The sequence below is a fragment of the Leptinotarsa decemlineata genome, unplaced genomic scaffold (assembly GCF_025532065.1).
Source record: "Leptinotarsa decemlineata unplaced genomic scaffold, Ldec_3_MD MMD2_tig00026354_RagTag_RagTag, whole genome shotgun sequence".
Classification (NCBI taxonomy): Eukaryota; Metazoa; Arthropoda; class Insecta; order Coleoptera; family Chrysomelidae; genus Leptinotarsa; species Leptinotarsa decemlineata.
Window position 1 is genome coordinate 8,923,614 of NW_027412702.1, and position 22,561 is coordinate 8,946,174.

Below are 22,561 nucleotides of genomic sequence, written 5' to 3' on the forward strand. Positions count from 1 at the left end.
CAAATACCAATAAAAGTAGTGATAAGGAAAATGAGGATAGACTTTGCAGGCCAACGGGTGCCAGTTCATCAAATGTCGGAATAAGCCCTTCCTCAGACAACGACATTATAAAACAATTCATGACTTTATTCACAGAAATTTCTCGTAACATTCAAGACACAGTAGTTAAACTAATAAATCAATTAAAAGCATATAGGGATCGGGATGTCCCAAATCATGAGCGGTAAATCTATCAGTCTGGCTCCAATAGTTACTCTGGAAAATCTGAAGATCATTCAGTGGAATGTTAGAAGTGTGAACGCTAATAAACATAACTTAATCAAAATTATTGATGATTACAATCCTGACATTATATTATTAAATGAAACCTGGCTGAAACGTGGATATTCATTCAATATTAAATCCTTCAATATAATTAGAGCAGACAGAGATGATGGATATGGGGGGGTTGCAATTCTTATCAGATCGGATTATAAATATAAAGTTATCAATTCTGGTGAGGGAACTAATAATGATAACTTCCAGTTTTTAGTAATACAAATAGGAAACATTCATATACTGAATTTGTACTGCAGTCCGAATAATATTCCTTCAGAAAATACTTTGAACAGAATGATAGGTAATGTAGACAGGAAAATAATATCGATGGGAGACATGAATGCTTTTCATTCCATGTGGGGAAGCAATAATAGTAACCATAACGGTAATGTACTGATGTCAGTTTTAGAGGAAAACAATTTAATTATATTGAATGATGGGTCTTCCACCAGAGTCACTAACCCCTCCCATTCTCCTAGCCCACTAGACTTAACCATAGTATCGGCCGATATTGCTAATAAGTGTGATTGGAAAGTACTACTAGACTGTGGTAACAGTGATCACTATCCCACTATGTGTACATACAGGGAATATGAAAACACAAATGTAATCACGAACAATAAAAACAATAGAATTTACCGCAAAGCCAATTGGGGAAAATATTATAATTATGTGTCGGACAGTATTGATAATAACCATAATTATACATATGAAGATATTATTGACATTATGAAAAATGCTGCAGATTCAAGTATTCCAAAAAAAAACAAATAAGAGCTCAAATCCTGTATGCCCGTGGTGGGATAGTGATTGTGACAGACAAGTAGAGGATAGGAAAAAAATTCTACGAATATTCAAAAATACTCCTTCATTAGAAAATTACATCTCAGTTAAGCAGATCATAGCTAGAACCAAAAGATTTTTAAAAATAAAACAAAAGTTAGGATTTCAAAAATTTTGTGCTTCATTGAATAGAGAGATGAACATTTCCTATGTATGGGGGGTCATTAAAAAATTTTCGAACCAAAAAATAAATACTTCCTTCTCAAATAAATTACCTGATAGTAACATGGCAAAATTCATCCTAGAAAAAATCACGGTTTGCGACATTAATCCAGATTTCGAACTCTCCAACGAGACCAACTATTCTAAACCATTTCAGATTAACGAATTACATATCAGTCTCAGGTTAAGAAAGAAATCGGCTCCTGGTCGGGATAATATTCCGTATATCATGTTTCTTAATCTCCCAGAAATTATGAAATTCAAACTTTTAGAAGTATACAACCAAATCTTAAAAGGACATAGGTTACCTCAAGACTGGAAGGAATACATCATATTGGGAATTTTGAAAGAAAATAAGAAAGCGGATAACTTTAACAATTTCAGACCTATAGCCCTCCAAGCTTGCGGATTAAAACTTTTAGAAAAGATGATTAAAAATAGAATAGAATGGTATATTGAACATAATCAGATCCTATCTCCACTCCAGACAGGATTCAGAAGGGGACAAGGAATAATGGACGCAGTAGCATACGTGGTAACATACGTACAGACTGCTTTTGGGCAAAATCAGATGGCGGTAGCAGTTTTGCTAGACATAAAAGGTGCTTATGATAATATTAACTTATCTAAATTGCATAGTTATCTGATACATTACGGAATACAAGACGACTTGGCCAATCTAATTTTTAGAATATTTAATAATCGACTGACATATGTTTTATATGGTGATGAAGATAATTTACACGGTCCTGGATTGGCAACAAGGAGATTACCCCAGGGATCACCCTTAAGTCCGGTATTATTTAACATTTATCTGAGATCCTTGTATGATGTTGTTCCTTCCAGTAGTAAACTCATTGCATACGCGGACGACTTAATTTTATTGGTCAAAGGAAATAATATAAAACTAATGGAAAACGAAATTAACTGTACACTACATAAAATTAAAAAAATGGATGGACAAACATCAGTTACAGATGGCCATTCAAAAATGCGACGCTATATGGTTCTTTAACAATAAAACAGTAAAACACAATCTCACAATCAGCATTGATTCAAACAATTTATCAGTTAAAAAAGAAGTTAAATATTTAGGGGTAACAATCACACACAACCTCAAATGGGATACACATATTAATAACATTATTAAACGTGCTAATCAAGGAATAAATGTAATACGATGCTTCAGTAGGGTGTGGTGGGGCGCCGATCCCAAATGCCTTCTAATGGCTTTTAACGGTCTAGTCAAAACTCATCTTGATTTTGGATCCATCCTCTTCCAACCCAGTACCAAGAAAAACCTGAGCAAACTTAACACAGTATTTTACCAGGGTTTGCGAGCAGTTACAGGTACCATGAAATCCACCCCGACTAATGCATTGCTGGCAGAAACTGGCGAAACAAGTTTAGAGTTTAGACGTAAATGATTGGCAACAAAATTTGTATTAATTAGAGTCGATCACACCGCGCCTATTATAGATTTATTAGAATCATTAAGTGACATATGTAAAAATAAACAAGGATACTGGAAGAATAGAGAAATTCCATACTTGGTTAGCGCATTGGAATACATATATCCAGTCCGAAATCAAATATACTTCAATGAAATCATATCAGCCTTCAGCTTTGAATATGATATGTATATTCACAATATCCAACAGATTCACCCTAACATACAAAAAAACGATCCGTTATGCAGAATCAAATTCAATAATTTCTCAGAAAACTATGCAGAATATAATCTTGTGTTCACGGATGCATCAAAAATGCAAAACAGGGTAGGAATAGGAGTTGCAATCCCTCAAAGAGACATATCTTTTACCGCCAGAGTACACGAGCATCTAACTATATGCGACGCCGAACTCATTGCTATTCATAAAGGAATTACGATGTGCCTAGAAAAAAATATCAGTAAAAATATAATAATAACGGATTCCCTAAGTGCAATAAATAGAATCAAATCACATCATATCTCTGCCAAGAGTGACTATATTAGTATGACAATTAAGCAAATGATTTATCTGTCCTCTATAAATAATGTTGTTTTCAAACTTGCATGGGTTCCCGGACACTCGAAAATTGATGGCAATGAAAAAGCTGATTCTTTGGCAAACTTGGCACAACACTAAATATTCCACTGAATATTAAACCAGATAAATTAGTCTAATGCCATTTTTCCAGAGTAACATAAAGGAGGAATTTTACAGATCATGGAAACAAGATATCCAACAAAAAGGTAAAATGTATCATCTGATTCACGAAGAGTATCCAAAGGATACATGGTATCTTAAATATCCATACATGGATAGAAGGCACATAACCTCGATTATTAGAATGAAAACGGGTCATTGTACTAATAAAGAACATTTATATAGATTAAAAATTGTAGATAACCCTAATTGTGAATGTGGAATGCGAGACACACTTAATCATATATTCTTCGAGTGCCCGATCAATAAGACTGATAACAAGGATTTATATAAAGAACTCATCCTCAAAGGAATTGCTACTCCGTTTAGTATTACAACCGTGTTGAGACAACTGAATATTCCAATACTTAAAGCTTTAATAAAATTTATAGATCAGAACAAAATCAAATTATGATCTTCATCCATTCCTTTTCCTATTTTCGTTTTAACCTTTGTTTGTATTCTATCTGTCACTTATCCTTATCTAGCACGAGAAGAGATAACGGACCAGTAAACATCAAATCTAATTAAGAAAACAGAAGTCTTGGATTACAGTATGATTCACAATCAGACCAAGCTGTAACCATCCGAATCGAGCTGGCTAAATGCGCCTATAGGGAAGCAAAGGCCAAGAACTTTGAGTGAAGTGAATGATAGTCATATAAAAAATTCAGTTTAGCGTGACTTTTCTTCGAAAACATTCATCGTATATTGTTAACACCAAAATTGAAGTGATTTTTGATGAATATAAAATTGATGGAACTACCTGCGAGTGAACTCTTTTGATATTCAATTTTCTGTATCCTCTGTTGAGGGTAAAAAAAATGTTGTAAGTATAGTGTTTTTACAGACTTATCAAATTGAAAATTTAATTTGTTGAAACCAGCTGTATGATAAAACCAGCAGGTGGGTACTCGATAGAGTTAAAAGTGAATTCATGTAAATTCATGTACCTTTGTTTGCAGGTACATATAATACGATTTAGTTTGCTAATGGTCTATAATAATAATTCACCTTAATTCCTGTAGGATACATACTTGCTGGTTTATTCATTCAGGATCAAATTAGTAATTAGGTCTCTCCGAATACATTTTACACTCTTTTGTTCTTTGAATACTATAAAACGTTTGTATTGCAGTGTTTTCAAGCTTTTGGTACCATACTTCGTGAGAATGAAATTTATCAAACAGTACTTCTTCACTTGGTGCTTTAACCATGGACGTTTACCTCATTTCTAGAAATTGAAAGTTTATTGAAAGTTTGACCGAAAGATTTTTTTTTTATTTTAAAATTAGATGTAGAATCACATCCAAGAAATTCATTCATATTAGGTTAGTATTTACATGGTTTTTATCGAATGAATTCTTTGTAAGGTATCATTTTTGAGTGGTTTAAAAACATTCATTTATTTTCAAGTGCCAAAACCGTCAAAACTACAAACAATTACACAAAATTACTGTCTAGACATGGTTGAGCTATTGAATGATCCGTTTCAATTTCTGCTTGGCTCCAATTATTATTATTTTTGTCCAATTCACAGATGAAACTAAAAAACCTACTTTCATTTCTGTTATTTCCTGAAAATTTCTTTTTATTTGTATTCAGGGGCATGTTTTCTTTAAATAAATGACTGATTTGAGAATAACTTATATATATCTACGATTTCTTTTAGATGCTTCAGTTTCTTCATTATCATACCCACTGAAAACAAACGGGAACGTTGGTGATATAATTATCAAATGAATATCTGAAGTACTGTTTTAATAGTGATTGATATATGAGGAATGAAAAAATCCACCCAGAACTATTTTTTTACATACATATCATATATATTTTTCAAACAATATGAATAACTCTGTTCTCGAATACTTGTTGAATAGTTGAATAACCAATAATAATAATAATAATAATAATAATAATAACAATACGCTCCGGGGGATATTGAATCCGTTGTGGGGAACGAGAAGTGCCGAATTTATTGGAACTATTCGTTCCCCACCCTCAGGCTCATACAAGCTAATAAGCCTGATGTAGTCCTTCTCGACCACCAGACCAAAACGATATTTGTCGTGGAGTTTTCAGCTCCTGGCGAGACGAATATCGTCAGAAAAGAGGAGGAAAAACGGATAAAATATCGAGATTTTCTCTTCGAACTCCGCAGACTCTATCCAGATCACTCTGTCAAGATGGTCGTTCTGATTGTTGGAGTCCTTGGTGGAATGATGTCTTCTCTACTCTCGAATCTAAAAATCATACCGGCTTGCCGCACTAAGGCAGAAATCTTAGCCGCACAGATGCAGAAGGCTGTCATTCTTGGCTCACTGCGTTTGCTCAGGGCACATGATTCTCGGACCCAATGATCACTTACCCCACGGTGTGGGGAGTGGTCATTGGTTGATTATGCTGGCGCGCCCTCCCGAATGTGTCGGGGCTTCGGGGGATAGGGCCTGACCAGCGCACACTACGGTGAGAAAAAAAAAAAAAAGGTAAGACGAATATCGTCTGAGAAGAGGAGGAAAACGAATAAAATATAAAAACTTTCTCTTCGAACTCCGCAGACTCTATCCATGTCACTCTGTCAAGATGGTTGTTCTGATTATTGGAGTCCTTGGCCGAATCTCAAAATAATACCGGCTTACCACACCAAGGCAAAAATCATAACCGAACAGATGCAGAAGGCTGTCATTCTTGACACACTGCTCTTACTCAGGGCACATGATTCTCGGACCCAATGATCACTTACCCCACGGTGTGGGGAGTGGTCATTGGTTGATTATGCTGGCGCGCCCTCCCGGATGTATCGGGGCTTCGGGGGATAGGGCCTGACCAGCGCACACTACGGTGAGAAAAAAAAAAAAAGGTAAGACGAATATCGTCTGAGAAGAGGAGGAAAACGAATAAAATATAAAAACTTTCTCTTCGGACTCCGCAGACTCTATCCATGTCACTCTGTCAAGATGGTTGTTCTGATTATTGGAGTCCTTGGCCGAATCTCAAAATAATACCGGCTTACCACACCAAGGCAAAAATCATAACCGAACAGATGCAGAAGGCTGTCATTCTTGACACACTGCTCTTACTCAGGGCACATGATTCTCGGACCCAATGATCACTTACCCCACGGTGTCGGGAATGGTCGTTGGTTGATAATGCTACCGTGCCTTCCCGAATGTATCGGGGCTTGGTGGAATAGGGCCTGATCAGCGCAAACTTCGGTAAAAAAATAATAAAGCACATAAAAACTTTGATAAACTTCAAAACCTATTTTGGATTTTTGTCTTTTTCCAAACAATTTATTCATGTATCAATAAAAAAAGTAGGGTTTCAACTTTGTTTCTGGCTGATTCATTTCCCAAAAGAATCATTTATTCATAATTTAATTTTGAACAGGCATAAAATCAGAAAATAAAAAAAATCCAGATATTATAAGGTATTGTTAGCGGTGAATATCATTAAGAGATTAATAATTGATATTGAATTTTTTACATCAAATCGTGACAGGTGATTTACATGCAATGTTTGTCCTTACAGAATCTAAGTACAACTTCATTCCATATCCAGTGTTATGGCAAGGAATTCCTCTTTCGGGATATATAGCAAACAGTGTGAAACACATGAATTTGACAATTTTTTGCGGAATTATTTCAATGGAAGCTGAGTAAGTCGCATATATATATAGGATACCATAGAAGTACCTATGCCATATTCAATTTTAACCGGACTTACGTCATGAAAAGTAACTTCATTAGGATTTTTCCAGAACCTTGTTATTTCTCATTATGAAACCGAGTATCCTGTTAGCTGACAATACAGTTTGTCTCTCTGCTTATTGAAATTTATTCTATTTTATAGTAAAATATCAAAAAGTTGAATTTTTTTGTATAAAAGAGATTTATCAATTCCTTCTCCTTTGAACCTTTCACCGCTACCCAAATAGAAGAAATAATACGAGATTTAAAAAACAAGAAATCTACCGGAAAAGATGAAGTCCCAGTCTATCTCCTGAAAAAATGTGCTTCAGACATAGCACCTTACTTAACATTCATCCTGAATAAATCAATTGAATTAGGACAATTTCCAAGTCGCCTAAAAATATCGTTAGTGACACCTATTTACAAATAAAATAATGATAAAAACTTTTAAAACAATATTTTATTTAAATGCCCTAAAAAGATCAAAATAAAATTTTAAATCACATTAACCACATCAATCATTTATGACTTTACAGAATTGAAATTATAATAAAAGCTTGTCGCGACATTTTTTGTTTCCTTTTTAGAGTCGGGAAGTAGGTATTTAAAGGTAAAAGCTTGATTTAATTTTTTTCTAGAAATATATTTTTTTTTATTGAAGCCAACCTTGGATGTGGCATCTATTTCATGGTGCGCCTACCAACTATCTATCATAAACCTATCATAAACGAATGCGTATACAAAATTTTGTGTCCCTGCTGTTTACCGCTGAGGAGATCTCTCGTACGGAGGCGATCCTGGCAGTAGCATCAGGATCGCAGCAGCATCAGGTTTATGATTGACATGCATTGTCATCGGTTCTGGACCAGCATGCAAAATTTCAGGTCAATCGGATACCGGTATGAGGGTCAAATTAAACTTACAAGATTTCTTAACATACATTCAAGTCAAGTTAAAAAAAGCTTTTAAAAAGGAGATAAAATGTCCCTCATGAACTACAGACCTATTGCGCTTCTGAGCACTTTATCAAAGGTTCTAGAAAAAGGTATATCAAAAAGAATAAATAGCTTTCTATGTGAGTTTGATATACTGAATAAAAAACAACATGGATTCAGAGAAGGTCATTCCTCTGAAACGGCAACAATAGAGTTCATACAAATAATAAACGAAAAACTAGAGAGAAAGGAATCCATTATTGGACTTTTCTTCGACCCGTCACGTGCATTCGACACGCTAAACTTTGATTTCATCGTAACAAAAATAAATGCACTTGGGATTCATGGAAGCATATCACAACGGATCCGTTAATTTTTAGAAGGTCGTAAGCTAGTAGTGAAAATTAATGAACAAACTTCGGATGATTACTTAATCGACACTGGTATTCCCCAGGGGAGCGTTCTCGGTCCCTTAATTTTCTTATTGTTCATCAATGACCTTCCTGATTACATAAATGACGGAGAGGTTTATATGTTCGCAGACGATATATCCATAATAGTATCCAGTCCAGATACAAATGAGCTACTCAGACAACAATTCTCCAATTTGATAATTGGTGTAAAAAAATCGTTTGATCATACGGTATTCCAAAACCATTGCGCTATAATTCCAGAGATCCAAAACAGGAAAACTTTCCACAGAACAACTAAACAATAATAATCGGACAATAATATTTCAAGAAAGTTGCAAATTTCTAGGTACAATTGTTGATAGCAATCTCAGATGGGAGAAATGTATCACTATGATCTGCTCCAAATTGAATAAAAAATCTGATGAGTTGCCTTGATGCGAAGGGTATAATTTTTGTGTACTATGCATTTGTTTACTCGACTATAAGTTATAACATTGTAGCTTATGGTTTGGCCACCGATAGTATAAGAGTCTTTTTAGCACAAAAAAGGATAATTCGCCTGATGTTCCATTTGGACTATCCATCCTGCAGAAATATTTTCAAAGAGAAAAAATTTCTAACTTACACGAGTATTTATTTATACAAACTTCTGATTCACACCTACATTCACAAAAACAGTCTCATGCAAAATTCAAAATTTCACAACCACCAAACTCGCACAAAAACGAATTTAGACTAGAATTAGCCACATACAAAAATTACTAATATCCCCAAAATATGCAGGATACATATCGCGAATTTCTACAATTTATCACCCCATGAATTGAAAAACCAGTCGAAAAATGAAATTTATTCCGATTGTATGTATTGGTCAGGTCTAAGAAATTTTGAGTTTGATAAAAGTGGTAAAAACATAGGAAATAAAAGTGGTAAAAAACATGGAAAGTTTCAATTCTCTTTTCTTCATTATGATCTCCTCCACGTAGTAACGGCTACATCCATCAATTTATTTTCTTGTATAAGTTAATACACAGCATTTTTTGACATTTAGCTTCAAATTATTGTTGTGACACCATTCAAATATGATTTCGACATTCCTTTGTATGCCCAGAAAAAATTTTTGAGGTACCTACCTTCCATACTCATACTACGCATATGCCCCAAATTTCACCGAATTAGTGTAATCGTGTAATAAAAATTTATAATTTATAACTGTTCACTTGATTAATAAAATAATTGAAACAATTTTTCCATCTAGTGAACAGAAAATTAGTTGAATTTTTCTAAAAATCATAACAAAAAATAATTATTTTCCCACTCGTGCCACGACTGTACAAACACTCGATACCGTTAACCGTTCAAGCACCCCTGAACTCTAATCATAAAACAAACGAAACAATCATCAAATCATCATATTGAGATCTCCGATACAAAATCAGAGACCGTGTCACCTCAGCACCATGCATCGGCTAATGATTAAGATAACGCGTAATCGGAAACCACGCACCGTGAAGAGTGCCTAATTCTACAGTACTAAAATTCAGTATGGAATAGAGAAAATCAACTGCGACGCTCAGTTTTCTCGAATCGACAGTCGCGAACGCAAGTACCTAACAGACCCGCGATCCTAACTCATGACATGAACAAAACAATGTTATGAATTAAAAAATAAACAATTTCGAGATGCGATTGTTGATATTCGCAAGTGTCGCGGTACTAGCAAGAGCTCAGTCGTTTTGGAAATGCTGCGATTTCGGGGAGGCCTTGGGTTCCAGCTACGAGTGCAAGGAAGACCTCACCAAGAGACTAGGGGTGGTGAGTAACCTCACCAATTTCTTGTCAAGAGGAATTGACGGAAAATGCTCTGAAGCTACCGACAAAGGGATAATCACCCTCCAGTTGCTAAGAGGGGAGATCGTCGCTGAGGCCCTCACCATAGGCAAGTTTTTTCCCAAGTGCTGCCCACTTGGCCACTTCTACAACCCCCAGATACACTCTTGTGCTGCCAAAGGAAATTTCCAGCACGACTTCGCCCAGGGAAAGTTCGTGAAAGTCGGGCTGCCTCAGTGCAAGTTCATCGTCGACAATCCTGATCCTCTGGAGCCTGGAGCTGATTATTGCTTGGACGAAGATTCGCAGGGAAAATTGGTTAGGAGGGAGTGCAGAGAAGACACGAAAATTTGCAAGGAGCAGCGCTGCGTGAAGAAGTGCTGCACCGACGGGAAGAGTTTCGTTGGGGGAAGCATCTGCTTGGATACTTACACGCACGGAATAAGCTTGAATTTTTCGAGTAATATCGAAGATCCAACAGGTAAAAGGGTTTATTTCTTACCTGTGCATTCTTTTTTTAATAACTTGCACATAACTAACGCGTTATAACGAGTAAGAATGATGACCTGTTTCAATATTTGATCAATATTATGTACAGGGAACTTAAAAAATATTGGAAAATAAAACGGTTATTGAATAACTGTGTTTATTTAATTTGAAAAGACACTTTTGTAACTTGCACTTTATATGGGGCAAAGAAGAGGCGTCTAAAAAATCATGAAAAAATATTAACTCAGCAATTTCACTCGCGAACACAGAAAAATTCCTTGTATATTCCTCCTGAATAAAATTAGTGAACAATATTTCAATTATTCATTTTGAAAATGTTGCAAACTTGCACGTTTTTGAGGTGAGGTATTAAGTAACAATTTATTGTGAAATTTTCACTAAACACTTTACAAAAACACCCCCTCCTTCAGAAGGAGGATGAGAAGCAGTTGCTCTCTTTACTCATATATCCTTAATAAGAATATATGTTTATTTTAAAGAGAAAGGAGTTATATTAAGACTAGAGTGCCTCAAGGTTCTATATTTGGACCATCATTATCTTCTGTTGATGTTGCAAATGATATTGTCGTTAAGTTTCCTGAAATATGCTCGCCAATCATTAACATGTATTAACCGATAAAACACAAAACTCATACGATAGCGTATTAGATTGATGTACAAATATAAAATTACTAATTATCTCGAAAACATTCAATATTCTTTTCGATACTTGTGATGCCCTTTTTGGAACCTTTGGTGTAAGAATGAATATTTCTGGAGTTTTTTCCCACCAACAAACAGTTATTTCAACATCTTGATAAGTGTTTTGATCACTAAGTGATCATCTTCAAGAGGAAGATCAAATTGACAGTCTGTCAATATTTCGGCTTCTGTTGATCATCTAAAAATCTGCAAAAAAGTCAAAATTATTTTCGAAATGAACATATTTTTAGGTTAGTTAGTTTAGGGGTTGTGTCCCCCTCGCTAGAGGGGGACACAACCCCACAACATCTTGAATGGAACATCTTAAATGGAAAGAGGAGTTGAATGATACCTCATTTTAAAGGTCGTTCAGCTATCTTTTCAAAAATACCACATACCGGATCTTGCCTTTTGGCAGTTCTCAAAAAAGCTGGTCAAAACTGTGAACAAGCAGTTAGGTGTGGTAGTATTTCAATGAAATACAATGAAATGAACTGCATTCATATTACATAACGGTAAATGTTTGAAGTATCATTATTTCTATTTTTCAACAAAATCAATCCGTTTGAAAAATCAAACTGATGCGGTTGGTAACATGATTTTGCAAAACGAATTTATTCACTTCCAACGAGGTGAAGACCTACCACATTACGTTCTACCAGTTAGAACGTGGCTAAATGATATATGGCAGATGGATTGATCGAAGAGGAGCAATATAATGACCATCATGATTACTCGACTCATTGCCTCTGATTTCTTTCTATGGGGTCATCTGAAATCCATTGATTAAAAAACACAGCTTCGAGATTCAAAAGATTTGAGGAGAAGAATAACAGCTGCCTGTAGAGAACATTAAGCAGAAGTATTTTGGAATGTTAGAAATGATTTTGAAGGAAAACTTCATCAGTGTTTAGAAAATACTAGACAAACATTTTTAACATTCAGTAATTTTGTTGCAAATATCTCCACGATTTCACTCGATTTCTGCAAACGTACTGAAAGGTAGTAGTATGTGGAAAAAGTAACTAAAAACCTTCGAAATGAGGTATCACTCGACTCCTCTTTCCGTTTGAGATTCTAGAGGATGTATCCACCCCTGCTAGAGGGTTGATGTAATTCATTGGAAAACAAGCCCACAAAATGTTCCTAATGAAAATGAGTTTAACGTGTTTTCGAATATTATTATTTTCTATTCGGGCCAAAATAAAGATGGTGGTACGTTTTCAAGTTAACACCCTGTACATAAAAAAAACAAATTATTTCCTTAAGTTTGATGTAATATGTCCATAGCCCAGATTCTGTTGAGGTGGTGCCTATTCTCAAACATGAAGAACGTATCGTGTTGACAAAAACAACAAAATATATGTAGTATTTTTATAGATAAACAAGAATATCATTTGAATTTTCAGCTGTATATTCCTATTTGAGTAGGTGAATAGGAATCATAGGTGTTAATGAGATTGCGTCGAATCAAAATAATTTCCAATTATGGTAGAAAACGTAATACTACATGAGCTGAAGAGTCTCGGGCCTAATACATAGATGGCGCTTGTCTTATTGCACTCACCGCTTTTTCAGTTTCTGTTTAAAATCTGTTCAAAATATGTTTTTCCATTAATCAGCTGTCGCCCCCATACGAACGACAACTCTCAGAAGTTGAGAAACTTGTACGAGCTAAGGACTACCGAGGTCTTACCTTTTCACGTGTGATTCCTAATAGGGTTGCAGAATCATCCCAGCTTCAACCAGATAAATTCTCTCGAAAAAAATATCTGGTCGAGGCGGGAATCGAACCCACGGCCTTCCGATCGTGAGTCGGGCGCACTACCACCACTAACCTTAAAAAAAGCTGTTGAAATTTCATGATATTTACTCAAATTATTGTTCTAAGAGTGACACTATTTTTGTTATTTTCAAAACAATTGATCAAAAACAATTGCGTTTTTTAATTTTACACTGCTACTTGATGAGGAAAAATACTGTTCAAACGAACCAATAGCTTGAAGTGTTAATAAGGTCACCGCTTCATCATAAATAACAATTGACTGTTGATTTGCTGACTCCAAATGTGGTCGTAGAGACACCGATGATGCAGAAATCAGTGGATGTCAAAATGAGGCAGTAACATCAGAAAAAATCGATTTGAACGATCAAAAACAGAAATTGCGTGAGTTAGCTGAGGTTGTAAAGAAATCAAAAGAACGTGTTGGCTTTATATTGCATGATAATTTGACTATGAGTTCAAAGAGTTGACCACTGTTGACCAAGAACGTCTTGATGATTTTGAGCAGTGTTTGGCCATGTTCTAACATAACAAATCGGAATTTTCGCGTCGATATATGACAATGGATGAAACACTTCACTACGGAATCAAAACGATCGTCATCTGAGCGGGCAACTGTTGAACCTCGTCCAAAGCGTCCAAAAGCACAACAATCATCTGGAAAGTTTATGGATTCGGTATTTTGGGATGTGCGTGGTGTAATATTGTAATATTCATCGACCATCTTAAGAAGGGAAATACCATCAACAGTGAATATTTTATAGCGTTATTGGATCGTTTGAAGGCCGAAATTGCAAAGTAACGACCGCATATGGCAAAGAAAAAATGTTTGTTTCATCAAGACAACGCAAGGTGTCACAAGTCAATGAAAACAATGACATATTTACTTGAATTGAACATCGAAATGCTCCCACATCCACCGCATTAGCCAGATTTGCCTCCTAGCCACTACTAGCTTTTCGCAGACCTCAAAAAAAATGCTCACCGGCAAAAAATTTCGCTCGAATGAAGAGGTTATTGCTGAAACTGAGGCCTATTCTGGAATGATTGTGTTGCTCTTGATGGAGATTACGTTGATGAATAAAACTAGTTTGGGGATTATTGATTCCCGCCAGTATCCAACAGGGATACAGGTATTATGGAATGTATTATGGCACTTCATTGGTGAGGTCTAGTCTGTGATAATTTTAATTCCAGCGAAAATATTTTATATCCATGGCACACCTTTTGTCCGCATGTATATTGATTCTGTGAATTTCAGAGGTCAACATAAGTCTATCTAAAAGTGAACGAATTATTTGATATAAAAGTGATTCAAACAGTGTCACAGAATAGTTGAGAATTATCTAAACGAATAAAATTTTCTCTTTTCTACGTCGGTAGTGGTGTGAAAAAAGTGCATACATCAGTAGATTTTTTTAGGGATAAAACACAAGCACTACAGAAAAAAACCTTGAGGCACTCTCAGAGCGGTGCCTGTGCGAAAGGAGCGATTCACATTGGATTTGAATCGTTGGAGATCGAATCCATTCGGAAAAACGTTCTCAGAAGGTTTATTTCATATTATAGCAGTTCTCCAGATGAAAGAGTTCTTAAACAGTGAAGTTCGAGGTGTACTGAGTTGATCCTCAAAAGGATGAGCAGCCACAGTCCATCGCGTATTTCTGAAATGTACCGCTCTTGGTGGAATCAAAAGTGCCGCTTGAACACTTCCCGTGGAAGTATCTATAGAAGAGAGACAAAACTCCAATCTTTCTTCGATATTCCAGGCTATCAAGGTTGCATGTGATGTTCGCGTCTCCAATCAGGAGGATGGCTCTTTTCTGGATGGAATCCAGCAACTTCAGGGTATGTTTGGGGGCACAGCTCCATATATGAGAAGAATACTCCAAAGAAGGTCCGATTTGAGCTTTATACAGCATCAAAAGTTGCTGAGGTGTGTACAGTTTTCTGGTTCGGAACAGTTTTCCAAGATTTTGAGAAGCAGCATTTGCAATTCTAGCGACATGATTGTGTCAAGACAAATTGGTGTCCATTTCAACCCCCAACCAACTTATCGAAGCAGAAAGCGGAATTGTCAGACCTGACATCTTCTTGGAGAAAACCTATGCCTGGGTTTTTGTGGCATTGAATTGTACCTGGTTACTTTCACTCCAATTCGAAATCACATCTGGATCCTCATTAACCTCCATGCAACCTCCTGCTGCCTCCGTAGCCGATGTCCCGGAATCCAAATGGAATGACGAGACAAGTGTGTTGTCGTTAGCAAAATAACATATTGGATTTTTGGTTTTTTCTAATGAGTTGTTGATATAGAATAAAAAGAGGGTTGGAGACAACATGGATCCCTGGGGAATATCAGTATTGATGGTGAAAGTATTCGAGAGATATTCATCAACGGCCACTTGCAGGGAACGTTCTTTTAGGAAGCTGAAGAGCTATACACAAAAATGATCCGACAAGCCATAGCATCGAAGTTTGACCAGCAAACCCTCATGCCACACACGGTCAAAGGCCTTAGAAATATCAAGCGCAACAGCTCTTGATTCTCCATGTTTCTCGATTGCGTTATTCCAAATATGAATGACATACGATAGAAGATCGCTTCTTGATATATGTTTGTGAAAGCCATATTGATGATCACTCAAGATGTTGAAGCCTCCAAATATTTGAGGATATGGTGGTTTACAAATTTCTCCATGATTTTTGATATCACTGATAGCAAAGCGACTGGTCTATATTTGGAAAATTGTTCTTTCCCTTTTTGAGAATAGGCCGAATGTGAGCAATTTTCCAACAAGAAGGAAAACCCCTTATATGTAAGACAGGTTGAAAAGTCCGCAAAATTCTGGTTCATTCGCACAATTTTCAAGTGCGATGACCGGCACTTTATCATATTCATTTCATGCAAGTGGTTTACAATTGAAAACAAAATCAAAAACTCACGATGGAATAATCGCACAAAAACTTGACATTGTTTTATTTTGGTATTCTTGATAATATCATTCAAATTATCTTTGTTGACAGTTTTGAAATTAATACCATAATCTCGTAGAATAATAAGACATTGTAAAATGAATTCATTTTATATTAATAACACAAATGTAAAGAAATTTCACCTTATGGAAAGAAGATTCACAAAGATGTTCCTCACTGCAACATAGTGTTTGAAATCAAATAATAAAAAAAATGTTTAAAGAATGACGTAAAATAACTGATGATATTTGTTCAGGTGTTTTCAAATAGTTATTTCGTTAAGTTTGCAAGTTCGATGCGTATACTTTCAGTTTCGAATAACTCAAAGTAGGTGAAATATTGTATAATTACAGGTGTTTAACGTGTCGATTAGTGCAAGGTTATTCATTTCATTTTCTCAATATTTTCCGAAAAACTATATCACAGTTATTATTATTTCAATTACCAATTGATTTCTTCAAAATAACGAGACGTTTTTTTAGAAAATATTTTCATCATTAATTTAGCACATGATGATGGTTTTATTTGTTCTTTGCTCGATTGAAATTGCCAAAAATAAAACATTTACCTCATTGGAAATAGGACCAAGGACATACATTAATAAGTACGAGTAAAGTAAAGTTTTAAAATACTTCTGTTTCTCAACATATCAAATTAAGTTGATAATATCAGGTTTGGAGAAAGTTATTGTTCCATAATAAAAGATAAAACTCGAATCTCTGGCGTAGAATAAATTCAAAACAAGTTTTTTTCTTAATCACCAGAAATGCAATACTCTTCTCGACGCACGTTTCACCAACCAAGTTGAGGTCTTCAGGAGATGAAGTTTTTCTTCATCTCCTGAAGAAAAAAAGAGTTCATATTTTCGATTGATGTTCATGATATTATATTTCTTTTTTTTGTGTTAGCATCGATCTCACTTGAACGTTTTTCCTGCTATTTATTTAAGGATCGTTTGGAAAAAAATTGTTTGGCTTTCCAGTACTGATTAACACAATGAATGATGATGATAAAAGAATGATAATGACGAGTTCACTGGTCATATCACGACTTTTACATTTTTCTTGACAATATAAATAGATTTAAAATTTTTTATGGTTGGAAATTTACTGTTTAGTATACCGTCAACCACAGACGTCACTTGAGGAATGCCTCAAGTGTCTCTCCTGAGGCCACCGTTATTTTCTAACTCCCTAAATAATTTTCCTGGGTTGTTTTCACAATGGCATATAACCATGTTTGCTGATGACACCGGAATCGCTGTGTCTGGAAAAACCAATGCACTAGCAGATAAATTCAGTGTTCGGTGTCAACTCAGCAAACTTATTTTGAATAAATCGAAATGTTTTTTATCTATGAAATTATTTATTAGGGGAGATTTCAGCAGTGATTCATGCACATTAAATGTTATTTGATCAGCTAGCGAAATTATGTTTTTAGGAATATTTTTCAGATGAAAATCTAACCCGTAGCAGTCCTATTCGTATTCACACTTAATTCTGCAAATTATTATTAAATCATACAATTGAAATCACCTAGATGATTTTGGCCTGTTGGATGTCTATTTTTCAGTGGTTTATTCTCATATTAGCTTTGATATATAGAGATTTTCGTGCACAGAAAAGACTAATTAAACTGATTATTGATATGGCTTTTCAATATAATTGATACCAACCCAAGAAAGGGCATTTTGCCTGCATTTTCTATCGTATTCAAAAAACACACTTTAATGTGCGACAAGTGTTTGAGTATTATGACGCTTGAGGATGCTATTGTATAGCGCGGTTGCGTGTTGCGGTGTTGTAAACTTTCAAGTGGATAGCTCACATTGAAGTATGTTTTTTGAATACGTTATACTGGATTTCCATGAATTATAGGTCAGTTCTATCATATTTTTGCATGTTCTAGATTCATCTTGAAATGTATCACTTTTTCTCATAGAAATATCAATATAGGTATTTTTCACAAATTCATAAATGAATATGACAACCTAATCAAAATTTCTCCACATTGAACGGCTTATTTTGGATGCTTTCCATTAGTCAATGCAAAATAAATCGTTATGAATAATTAAAAATTGAGATGAAGAAATTATTTTTACAGATGTGTTGGCCGAAGGAATTTTTGTTTGACACTTTCTCTTTAGAAGGACATATTTGGTAGTAGAACTTCTTCTCGAATTGTGACTTGTGGCGCATTTATATTATTGACATAAATTTCTGTTTTGTGAATATTCAATTCTTGTGAATTATATACATTGCTTTTTTTTAATGTTCTTTTTTCTGTCTGTAATTCATTATGACTCAGCTCAAGTACTCAGTGTACCAAAGGGTCAAATGAATAAATTTGAAAAATATAATTCATTTCGCGAAAAGTTGAAATAGAGTTGAACTGATGTCAAAATCATTATGAAAAAATATCGTTATAAGTAAGTCTACCCGTTAAAAAGTGACTATTCTAAGTTATTTCACCGCCATTTCTGGGTTATAACCTACAAATAATGAATGCCAATTCAACACTGATAAGTACTTGATATTCACAGTACGCTCTGATTTACTAAAATATTTTCATTTATAAACTAGTGAGTTACCCCGGCTTCGCATAGTTAGCAGGTCATATATGTCTAATTTTTTTCTATCATAGTGTCGCATTAACTTGTAACTGATAATGGTGACCTTTGAAGCAAAATTATATTCACAACTTTCAACTTGGTTAACTTTTGACTAGGCTACACTCGCCAATTAAAAAAAAAGTGGTCTTATGTATTTTGCCGGGAAGGGCACGAATTCAAAAAAAAATCGGTGCTCTCTCTCTCGTTTCTAGAGTTACAGCCATCTAAAGTTACGAAAATTACAATTTGTTGTTTTTTCACTATCAACCTGAAGAGAATTCTTTTTAAAATAGTTTTTTATACCTTTTGATGAATCACTTGGATTTTCAGCCGAGCTGAAATTTGAGTCATCTGAAGTGACTTTCAACAACTTTAGTAGTTCATTAAAAATTCACCTACAAATACCCTGAACATACAAAGCTATATTGGACAATTTAGAATCATATCTACCCAAAAAATTCTAAAGATTATTTGCTGGAAGCAATAGTGGCAATCTTGATTAAAATGTTATGAACACCTAATGTTTATTCATAGACTAATGAAAAAAACCAAGTGATGGCAAAAAATCAACCGAAATGATGTATGCCTCTGAGAAAAAAATACATGCAAATTTTGACGTTCTGTCGCTTCTCTTGTGGTTTAACATTCTTCGATCTTTTCGGGTTAGAATAAACTACAAAAATAAACAAAGAATAGCCAACGTTACTACAGCTTTGATACATTACTTTCAGCTATATTTTTCGTGTTAAAGTCTATTTCAAATAAACATAGATAAATTTGTCACTCGATTTATTTTTACGACTACATGATTTTAACATAATGCAACGAAACAGTTCGTTGCTCGCAATTAGATTTTCTTAATGAATTATTCTCAATGCCAGATTGCCAGAGGAAAAACAACTAACAGCCGTTGTTATATCTTTATCATGAAAGAGCAAACCCGAACGCAAGAGAAAATCATAATATAATTTTTATGAGTTAAGAGACCAATATGTTAATTGATTGGTATTGAAAAAATTTGTTTATTTAGTTTGCAATACTTTATATTACCAATAAAAACCTTTTAATTATATTAGGAGAGATTAGATATCGAAACAAATTAAGCCAAATTTATTGTCGCTCCTCTATTATTCGAACACAGTAATCTACAGAGGGGGAGTAATTTGACGCACTATTTATATAATATAACATACCTATCGCCTTGAAGGAAGAGAGATAGAAACAAACTGATATAAAGAAATCTAATAAGCCCAGATGACGATTTCAATTAGATATATGAACATTGAAAAAACCGATATAGATATTAATAATAGGTATTAATTATTAAATATACACAAGGAAAAATTTGGCAATCACGACCGGAGATTAATTAGTGTTCCACTATATCTAAGTCCAACAAAAGAGCTTCCGTCGAATGCATAGTTACAAAGGAAAGAATCTGTAGATATTTGAAATAACACCAAAACAGATTCTAGAATGAACCATGTGGTATATCGAATCAACTATAACAACTGTATTGGAAAAACAAGTCAAGAACTAAATGAAGAACAAACGCTACAATGGAAATATTTCCAAAGGAGAAGAGAAAATCATGGGAAAGAGGACTGATTCGTCCATCTCTTCTGAATTGCCGGAAAACACTTCTTTAAACCTTCCCCTAAACAAATTTGAAGGTTTGTTGGATGCGTGTCATATTCTTCTGGACTTAATTCTGGTTGTCCATACATTGTCTTCCCCTTCTAATCGTGAGTCTTACATTCCCCTAAAACAGGGTGTTTCTGTCCCTTTGTTTTCCAAAAAGTTCAGCCAACTTTGCTTATGAAGCTGAAAATTTTGGTATTCTGGGCATGGAAAAGCTCAATATGTGACGTTGAATAACTACAACAGGAGTTCCACAGGACCGTTTCTCTAAATATTGCCTGAAAGACTACGTCCCATAGTGTTCTCGTAAGAGAAATTGTTACGACAATTTTTTACTTTGTACAGTTGAACTTCTAGTTATTTCCGTCAGTTTACAAAAGTTGATATATTTATATCTGTATGAATAAGTTAATGCAGTATTCTTTCGCATGAATTGACAAATTTAGTGACATCAAAAGCATGAAAATAGAAAGGGAATTCATGTAAATATTATCAACTCAATTGTTTATCGTTCTGTATCACACGCTCGAAAACGAACAAGAGTAATTCAACATGGTCAGAGACTTCAATTGCGTACCTTTTATAAAAATGTCGTTTCGAAACAATCATAGTGAATAAAAAAGAATAAAAAAAAACGTATATTTTCATGACATCCACTTTCAACCTGTATTTATAATAATTGGAGGAATATGTTACGATAAGAAAGCGATAATGAAAAGAATGTAGGAAACATGGAATGTACCTACTCGTTTATGCACAAGAATTTTATCAAGAATACTACATCATAGAAAACGATGTTGGTTCAACTTCATTCACCCCCTCAGACACATGGATGCATATTTTTCAAGCAAGTTCTGCTTTAAACTTGTTTTATACTGAAAACGAAGACGAGAAGAAGGATGTAACGTGTTAGGAATCACACATTAAAAGTTAAGACCTTGTTAGTCCTTAACTAGCACAAGTTTCGACTTCTGAAGGTTGTCGTTCGTAGGGGCGCGACAGCTGGTTAACGGAAAAACAGATTTTTAACAGAGATAAAATTTCTGAGAATGTAAATTGCGAATTATTCTATTTTTTAGGTTAAAATGTGAAGTTGAATTTTTAACTTCCCATTTTTCAAAATTGTTTATATTGAAGGGAATTACTTTTGTTTGTCTTTTGAAGTTTTTCAAATTTATTTCCCAAAAACTGATATTTCCTAGAAAATATTCATCTTCCTTATACACAACATATCGCATGTGAAAAACAACATCTTCAATAGTGGGAAAAATCTAAAGTCTCTGAATATAATTCAGAGAAAATACTGGCGTTCTATTCGGAGAGTTATGGAGAGTTTTTCATTCTTAGCGCTATGCAAACTGAAGCACCTTGTATAATATTCTTACCATATGAAATAAATTTCGAAAATATATAGATATATTTAATTCATGTTATTTTCATTTTCAGCACCATTTGCACTGATATCTAACCGGACATGTAGTAGAATTTTCTTAATGAGTGAAGAACGGTACATTTTCAATTTACTGAAAAATGGAGTCTTCAGGTTCTACCAGAATATCACAGAATCTTTTGTAGAGGAAGGACTTGATGCACCGGTGAGTACAACATAATCCACTGACAGGAAACACCCCATGATGAAGAACAAAATTTAGAAACTTGAAAAAGTAAGGTATCTAGTTCGATTCTGAATAACAACTATTATCTTTACTGAAACATTGTTCTTAAGTTACTATAAGACCATAACAGATGATTTTTTTTGATGAACGCACATTAATTCTTGATGTATTTCATCAGTTCGGACTTCCATTGTCTAATATAAAATAAATTGTTTTGATAACCCTGAAAAAAAATCAAAAAGATTAACCGAAAATAACAATTTTATCAAACAAAAAACTTAAATTACAAAGAAATAACATACAACAACAACCAAACAAATAACAATTTAAATATTAATAAAAGCTGAAAAAAACTGAAAAA

General features: G+C 34.5%; 1 protein-coding gene across 2 annotated transcripts in view; it reads left to right on the top strand.

The window, feature by feature from the left end:
- LOC111512554 (G-protein coupled receptor Mth2) overlaps window positions 1–22,561 on the top strand; it is a 90,674-nt gene that overhangs the window by 2,468 nt on the left and 65,645 nt on the right. Inside the window, exons 1-2 of one of the 2 annotated variants that reach the window (XM_074184612.1) lie at window positions 10,113–10,863; window positions 22,031–22,179. In XM_074184612.1, coding sequence (XP_074040713.1) covers window positions 10,236–10,863; window positions 22,031–22,179 — 777 coding nt within the window. In that variant the 5' untranslated portion in view covers window positions 10,113–10,235. Of the gene's footprint in view, window positions 1–10,112; window positions 10,864–22,030; window positions 22,180–22,561 lie in introns of those variants that run through there. The other variant, XM_074184611.1, reaches the window with a different exon arrangement.